The sequence below is a fragment of the Gekko japonicus genome, unplaced genomic scaffold, assembly GCF_001447785.1.
Source record: "Gekko japonicus isolate JY-2015 unplaced genomic scaffold, Gekko_japonicus_V1.1 scaffold4192, whole genome shotgun sequence".
Lineage (NCBI taxonomy): Eukaryota > Metazoa > Chordata > Lepidosauria > Squamata > Gekkonidae > Gekko > Gekko japonicus.
The window spans coordinates 36,588-45,259 of record NW_015167669.1 but is presented as its reverse complement, the minus strand read 5'-3'; the positions used below and the strand labels follow the sequence as shown (position 1 = coordinate 45,259).

Below are 8,672 nucleotides of genomic sequence, written 5' to 3'. Positions count from 1 at the left end.
GCTGAAGATGCGGGGTAAAAAACTAGTACCTCCGAGTTTCCAGAAACTGCGGGGCAAGGGTGGGCGCCTGATCGCATTTCCGGTGGTAGGTCGTGGCATCCGGCGCCCGCCCATGTCCCGTCGCAAAAAGGTTTTTTTTCTTCAAGTCTCCACGGGATGTGCACAAGCATCCAATGGCGCATGCACACACTTCATTTAAAAACAAACAACACAGCCCCCTCCTCTTTTCCGTACCCCCCCACTCCTGGCTCGGCCTGCTCCAGAGGAACTCTCTGCACCGGGTGGCAGAGGGGGAGGTGCAGGGGGGCGTGGTGGGAGGGTGGCCCGGCTGAAGCTCCTCCTGGAGGGGACCGGATGGAGGACACAGTTTGCATTCCTCTACAGCCCTGGAAGGGGTTAAATCCGTGGAGCCTTTTGGTAGAGAGGTCACTTCTTTGCCATGCCGCAGGATTGTCCTGTGATCGGCACCTCCCCCCTAACCACGGGACCTTGACGGGACCTCGACGGGACATCTGATCGCACAGCCGAGCGCTATTTTGCTGCGGGGTAAACAGCCACACTTCCCCCCTGCATTTTCCTGCCCGTGTGACCGGGGCTCTTGTTACTCTGTCTTTGCTGCCCTTTCATAAAGTCTGGAGTGTTCAAAATCTGTGTCCCTGCCTGTGTCCTGCAGCAATCAAAGAAGTCTATTGAGACTTTGAGAGTATGCAGACATCTTAACCATTTCGTGTTAGAACTGGAGAAAAGCGTGCACAGCAAACAGATATACATTATTCAAGGAGGCCCCATGATGGCCCAGGGCCAATCAGGGATCAGGTAGAAGCCTGCCAAACTAACGGGCTACTTTTCCCAGGAGAAAGACTACACCAGGCACTGAAGGTCATACAGAGATAATAGAAACTCAGCAAAAATGAAACTTAACATTCCATAGTCACCCCACTCCCATGGCAGCCAGGGCTTGAGAGAGGTCTAGCTGACAGGTTTGCTTGGACGTCGTCCCTGACACCTCCTACCCACATAGTCTGCCCCAACTTCCCCCTCTTTCCTTTTATTCCCTTAAAAGTTCATTGATTCATAAATCTTGAGCAGCGGAAAATACTTATTTCTTATCTTTTTGGTGCAAGGGCTAAAACAACTGGAACATATTTTGCAAGGTAAATTTAGGATCCTTATTGTTAAGCAAAAAAGCCAGGGTTTCTAGAGTATAAGGGAACAGTTGATTAATTAAAGGCTTAATGTAATGATCCCTTATATTTTCAAAGAACCTACACTCAAGCAGATCTATTAAGGCCACAAGGGCAAATTCCTGTCAGAATAGTGTCTATTAAAAAATCTCCCATGTAAAACACTTGTGGATATAATATTCAATCTTGCAAACAAGAAAGCTCTGCAATATTGTGGAGTGGTAAGATAGTAGATATAGGGTGTATTGATTTAGGGGGGTATTGATTTTTTGAAAGAAAGACCAAAAGATAGGGGTGAGCAAAGTCTGTGGGCTCTCAGAATCAAGCTACTGTAGTTGATTTCTAGGAGACAGTGCTTTGGATTTGCCCATCTCAAAAATATCAGTTGACATTCCAACTATCATCAGTTTCTCATCCAGGGCTTTCATTGAAGTCAATTTGTGGGTATTCTAATTTAGAGCATCTAACTGACCATCTTCAGCATAGAGGGATTGCAAAACCCTGTTGACTAAAGTCTTACAGGGGATAGAACCCATTACGGTTTGAGCCTTGTCACTACTTAGAACTGTATTTAACTGGATTTTGATTTTGAGAAAGAGGGAAGCTTTGTTTTGAAATACAATAATGTTCTAAAGATGTCTATTGAATAGAAGACTGGGAGATGGTAACTTCCCATAAAGTCACCAACTTTAGAAACTCAAAATGGGAGAGATAATCAAGTGGGGCCAGGATATAATCTATTACACTGGCTCCTTTGGGACGCACGTAAATGAAGTCACCAGCTCCATTGACCTCTGAGTACCCATCCAATGGAATAAATTTTCTCTGGATCACAAATTTAGCCAGCTCCAAACCACCTCTATTTGTTACATCATCCTTGGATTTTCTACTATGCCAAGCAGGGCTAAGAAAATCGTCATTTTCTGCGCCTAATGATTTTGAGAAGAGAGAATAATCCTCACTGCCAATCCTTGCATTAAAATCACCTGCTAGTGCTTAACCCCCCCCTGGTACTAAAGGGGTCCCTGGAAAATGGCCCTGCAAGTAATCAACAATTTCCCCCAGACAAATTCCCCCAAATTCATTAAACTAGGGGTAGATGGAGAAATGTAGACAGATGAAAGGATAACTGTTGCATCATCCAACTTTAATGGAAAGGCAATGATCAAATCGTCTGCCACCAAGAGATTGCAGGATCCAATGTTCAAATTAGTTGAAATAAAACAAGCTTAGTTTTATCACGGTTAGTCAATTTTTAGCTACTGAAGTATCTAGTGCTGGCAGCTAGGGGATTATAGGTTGATTATAATTTTTGGCACAATTTTTGGCACAAGAGGAACAGGAATTTTCCTCTTGTCAGGCTTGGATCATATGGCTTCTTACTAGTCAAAGAATTGGAAATAGCATCTAGGGGATTATCAAAAGATTGGTTCATATTGTAATCAGGGGACCTGTGTGAAGCTGCTAATGGTAGCTTTTGTTTGTTTGTTTGACTGATTTTGATCCTGGTTAATTTGTAGTAGTGTATGCTGTAAATTCTGAAATCGGGCAATTATATTGCATTGTTTCTCAAAAGGTAAGGAGCAAAATGATTGAAGAAGGTTAAAAACAAGAAGAAAAGTATTTGAGATGAAAGCTAAAATAAATTAAAATCAGCTAAAACAATGCTCCTCCATAACAGAGCACAGCGTAGAAAGGCCTAATAATGGTCTCACCTCTATAAATTATCCATAGGTTCTCCCCGAACTATTTTGTCTGCACACATCAGAGGGAATGGTCTAATTCATGGGCGTCTCAGGCTGGGGTTCATGGTGGCACTGGACTTCCATTGTATTCAGCTACAACAGACACCCTCCCCAGCTATAACAGACAACCCCCTGCCCAATGCAGGACCAGCCTAAAGTATCCCTGACAAATATTCATCCAGCCTCTTCTTGAAGGCTGCCACTCACACACTCTGCTGGATGCTAGTTTGGGGGGGGCAGGCTGGGCAGTGGGGTCTCTGGGTGGTGGGGGAGCTGGGGTGCAAGCAGATTGTCAGTCAAAATGTCAGTCCCTGTTTGGGTTAGTCACAATTTCTTTCAGAGCTGTTCTCTCAAAGGCAGTTCTCGAAAGAGCTATCTCAGCCCCACCTACTTCACAGGGTGTCTGTTGTGAGGAGGGGAAGGGAAAGGGATTGTAAGCCACTCTGAGACTCCTTTGGGTAGTGAAGGGTGAGGTATAAATCCAATCTCTTCTCTTCTTCTCCCCCATTTTCCAGTTTGTGTGCAGGGATATTACCAGGCTTTTCCTCATGTGGAGACTAGCCCTGCTATCCCATTGACTTTCCACTTGGCCATGTCTGTCTTTGCAATGTTCCTTGCCTAACCACATATGGTTGGTGGTGTATCACAGCTGCACTCATATTTGGGTTCCAGCCGAGCCTCTGTCTTATTTTTTGTTATAATTTGGGAACTCATCTATGTGTTTCATAAGGTGAGAATATGGCAGCCACTCTGAATATGGCAGCCCCGCTGCTGTCAGGGAGCATGAGGGTCAAGAGGAAACAGGGCACTGTGCTGTGGACAAGGGGGATGTGCCCTCAGAAGGGACCCAGGTACTTTATTGAAATATGCTTACATTTGAAAACTTGCTCTGTTTCAGAACTGAGACAAAGGCTTATTTGTTCTTAACACATCGACAATTGTCTTTCTTCTAACTAAATTTAGAGATTTGTCTGTAGCCTACCTGGGAAAGGTATGTTGGACTTGCCTCTGAGCATGGGCAGAGTGAAAGTCAAACTTCCTGCATTGTAATTACTTGACATATGTAGCATCATTTCACTGCAACGGAAAACTGACAGTATAATACCTTGCAAAAAGTCTGAGCTGCTAATTTTTCTCCAAGTCTTTATTTCCTTCTTGATTTGTTTTTAGAGTTTTTAAGAAGACCTCTCCCAATGGCAAAGTAAGTATGCAGTGTACTATATAAACACAGAATAATATACACATGAAGGGGTGCATTATTACGTCTTGACCGAGATCTGGGTGGGTGAGGATGAGGTTGTTTCACCCACCCAGCTTACTCTCCCAGGATACTCAATTCTCCATTGACATCGAATTGAGGGGCGGGTGGGCAAAGTCATGATCCTCATCTGAGATTGCTCTCCCTTCCAGAGGATTCTTGCACCAAATATCACTTGCTTTGAATGTGTTGGCCTGGCTTGGGGTTGGTTGTCAGTGGGTGCTGCTTATGTACCATTTGCCCTAGTCACCAGTGGACTTTCTTCTGAGGCTATAATCAGAGGCAGTATCTGAATGGACACTGTGTTTCCCTAGACTGTTGGTCTCGGAGGACTTTAACATCCATGCAGACACTTCCTTACTTCGTGCAGCCTCAGACTTCGTGGCTGCCATGGCAACACTGGGACTCTCCCAGGTTGTATCGACCCCCATGCACGAAGCAGGCCACACACTAGATTTGATCTTTTGCACAGGGCTTGATCTGAATATGTAAGCCGCCCTGAGCCCTACGGGGGAGGGCGGGATATAAATTTAATAAATAAATAAAATAAAATAAATAAAAATGAATAGTGAGGTTGTTTGTGAACCAATGCCAGGGTCAGACCACTTCCTCTTAAGGGTCAGCTTGGGGATGGCCAATTTGTGTATTTATGCTTTCCCACAGTGACTAATGGATCCTGATCGTTTCCAAAATGCTTTGCAAAATTTATCTGGACCTGCCAGCAGTTCCCTTGAGGAGCTGAGATTTGGAATAGAGGTCTTCAGGAAGCTGTCAATTGCTCCCTGATGTCCTCTGTGCCCTCGTGGCTCCTTGGAATAATGGGAGCCTAGGAGATCTTCAGTGGTTGCTCAGATGGCTAAAGTGGAATTGGCGACAAACACGGGACGAAGCTGTGAAAACACACTATAGAGCCCAACTAAAGGCCTATGAGGTAGCAGTGAAGTGCCAAAAAGAGATTATTTAATTGCCTCCGTTTTGTCTGCTAGCTCGCAACCAACTCAGTTACTCAGATTGGTTTGATGACCACCCCTTTGGTGCATCCCAAAACTCATCCTGATTTGGCTCTCAGCTGTGATTCATTTGCAAACTTTTTTGCAGATAAAGGCTCTAAACTCCGCCTGGAGTTGGCTTCTGAATTTGATAACCGTAGTGGGACAGGGGCTCCGCTTGCACTCTCTGGTTCTTTTTTGGACTCTTTCGGCTTGCTTACCCTTGAAGATGTTAACAGGATCCTGACAACCTGCTCCTTGGATCCTTGTCCCTCATGGCTGGTAAAATCATGCCATGAAGTGAAGAGTGGCACTTTGAGACAGATTACAAATTTATCTCTTTCACAGGGCTGTTTTCCCAGCTCCCTTAAGGACATTTGCTAGACATTTGTTAAAGAAACCCTCCTTAGATAAAAAGGAGCTGGGCAATTATCTGTGGCCTTTGATATAGTTGACCATTTGATCCTGACCGATTGCCTTGCCTCATCAGGGATAAGGGGCACTGCCCTTGGTTGGTTCTCCTCGTTCCTCCATGGACGCTCTCAGAGGGTCACTATAGGGGAGGAGAGGTCTACTTGACAAAACCTGAATTGTGGGGTCCCATAGGGTCCAGTCCTCTCCCTGATGTTATTTACCATATATATGCACCGTCTTGCCAAGAACATCAGGAGGTTTGGAGTTTGGTGCCATCAATATGCTGAAGACATTCAGTTCTTCCTCCTGCTGGAATAGCAGCTGGTGGCAGGACTCTTGGCACTATCCCAGTGTCTGGATGCGGTAGTCCAATGGTCAAGTGGGAGCTGGCTGAAGACTAATCCATCCAAGACAGAGGTTATGTGTCTGGGAAAGACTGAAATGCTAGCTGGAGGATCACTCCCAAGACTCGATGGTGTCCAGTTGACAGATGTAGACTTTGTAAAGAGCCTTGGGGTGTGGTTGCATTCTGCGCTGTCATTGGATGAACAAGTGTCCATGGTTGTGTGGGTCAGCGTTTTTTCACCTCCACCAGACCCACCAGCTGGCCCCTTATTTGTCTGGGTCAGACTTTACTATGCAATGGTCACCTCCAGATTGGACTACTGCAACTTGCTCTATGTAGGGCTACTCTTGAAAACACTTCAGAAACTGCAGGTGGTCCAGAATGCAGCTGCCAGGTTACTGACTGGAACATCATGGTCAGCTCATATTACTACAGTTCTGTGGCAGCTGCATTGGCTACCAATTAATCTCTTGATCCAATTCAATGTTAACCTTCAAAGCCCTCAATGGTCTGGGTCCCTCATACTTATGGGACAGCCTCTCCTGATGCAACCCCTGCCCTCCCTTTGGTTATCATTTAGGGGCATCTTGCAGGTGCCTGGCCCCAGGATGGCTTGGTTAGCTGTCATCAGGGGAAGAGCCTTCTTAGTTGTGGCAACTATTCAGTGGAATGCACTGTCAGATAACACACGTGCCCTGCTGGGCTTGCTTAGTTTCCACAGAGTATGCAAAGCTGAATTCTTTAGGTTGGCCTTTGGAGGGTTTACGACATATCTGGGCTGTTTTAAGAGTGATATGATGATAGCCACATACATTCCCGGCCTAGAGGCGGTGGTGCTTACTTATGAGCCAATCTACTGGGAGAAAGTCCATCTCAGGAAGTTGCTTCATATCTCTGAAATTAAATTCAGAAATGGAGCAGAGCCAATTGGTAGAGTTGATTTCCTTGTGACATATAAATGAAACAAATTGTTGACACAACCTTAAAAGATATAGCAAGCAGTAACATAGTTCATTTTCTGTTTGTTTCTACCTCTTTTGGGGTACCCAGTTAACCATTTACCTGGGGAGGCGAGATTTTGTGGATCATGTGGAATCTGTGGAGCCTGTAGGTGAGTCTTGTTTTATATGGTATACCAGTATGTAAAGGTAAGGCATAGAGCTGGACCTCATTGAAATGTGACACTAATGGAAGAAAAGCACTTTCCCATGGGACTACACACTTGCGCCACATCTCTTTTGAACTGATTAACTTACAGAGACATAAAGGGTCTGCTCTTCTTCAGCTTATTGTTGATGGGATAAAATGGAATAGGGGACCTGTTATAGCAGCTTTAGGTCCATGTTGAGGAATAAAGCAAGCTATTTCAGGGCAATATGGGATTAACAGAAATGGCAAAGGTACATCCCCCAAAAATTCAGGATTCCAGAACTGAGCCCCACCCCCTTCAACTTTTTCAGGAATCCCCAAAAATTCAGGATGTCTTTTGTTGCTTTCTGCATTTCCTCCCTCTTTCAGTTAGTTAGGCTTTCTTCCTTCTCCCCACCCCACCCCACCCCACCCCTGTGGACTGCTTTTGTAGAGAACATATTTATGTTCTCTGGAGTTAGGTGGGTGGGGAAAATACTGTGTCATGCAGATTTTTTCTTTACTATTGTTTAGTTTTGGGGTTGGTGGCTGGATTCTTAAATCTGTTCTTTTATAAGCTGTTTCTTCGCTGTTTCTTGAGATGCTTAGATTTCTTTTTGTTTTATTTAAAGGATTCTGTTTTTAATGTCTTTTAAGTATTTTTGTTGCCTTTCATAATTGTGGAAGTGGTTCTTCTAGGTTTTAAAATGCTTTTCGTTTCTTTAAAGCTATTTTGGTTTTGGTTTTTTAAAAAAACTTTTGGCTTGTATGTATTTTTGTGGCTTCTTGATTGGCTTTTTAAAAAAACTTTGTGTGTTCTGGTTTGATCTTGAACTGTTCTTTGAACAAATGTTTCTTTGCTGTTTTGTGTGATTCTGGTTGGTTCTTGTAATGTAACCTCACTTTCTCAATTATGAACTAAATCATCTAAATCACGCGCTTCAAGCAATGGCTACTCCAAGAATGTAATCAGAAGAGCGATTAAACCAAAGCTAAAACAAACAACTGAGGAAAAACAGCCTCCCACAGGGAAAGTGTTTTTGCCGTATATCAAAGGAATCACTGATCAGATGGGAAAACTTATGAAAAAACACAACCTACAAATAGTATTCAGACCCACCAGAAAAATACAACAGATTCTACGATCGGCAAAAGACAGAAGAGACCCCCTCACTTCTGCAGGAGTATACCGCATACCATACAGTTGTGGACAAGTTTACATCGGGACCACACAGCGTAGCATTCAGACAAGAATAAAAGAACATGAAAGACACTGCAGACTTGGCCAACCTGAAAAATCAGCAGTGGCTGAACATAGTCTAACTCAAACAGGACACAGTATTTTGTTCCAAGACACTGAAAGGCTAGACAACACTTCCAATTACCATGTCAGATTACACAGGGAAGCCATTGAAATTCATAAACATAAACACAACTTCAACAGGAGAGTTTAAAAATAAATAGGGCATGGTTTCCTGTCCTGAAAAACACAAAAGGCTCTACATCTGACAATCGCACTACAGGTAAGGTTTAGAATTTCAACAGCCAATCCACATACAAAAGAACCTCCTCAGGAAACAGGAAACAGGAAACCTCCTCAGGAGACAA

At 44.0% G+C, this 8,672-nt stretch overlaps 1 protein-coding gene across 1 annotated transcript in view; it reads left to right on the top strand.

Annotated features, from left to right (window-relative positions):
- Positions 1–8,672, top strand: part of LOC107112919 (arrestin-C-like) — a 39,845-nt gene that overhangs the window by 1,084 nt on the left and 30,089 nt on the right. Inside the window, exons 2-3 of the mRNA XM_015414129.1 lie at positions 4,100–4,130; positions 6,987–7,047. Coding sequence (XP_015269615.1) covers positions 4,100–4,130; positions 6,987–7,047 — 92 coding nt within the window. The remainder of the gene's footprint in view (positions 1–4,099; positions 4,131–6,986; positions 7,048–8,672) is intronic.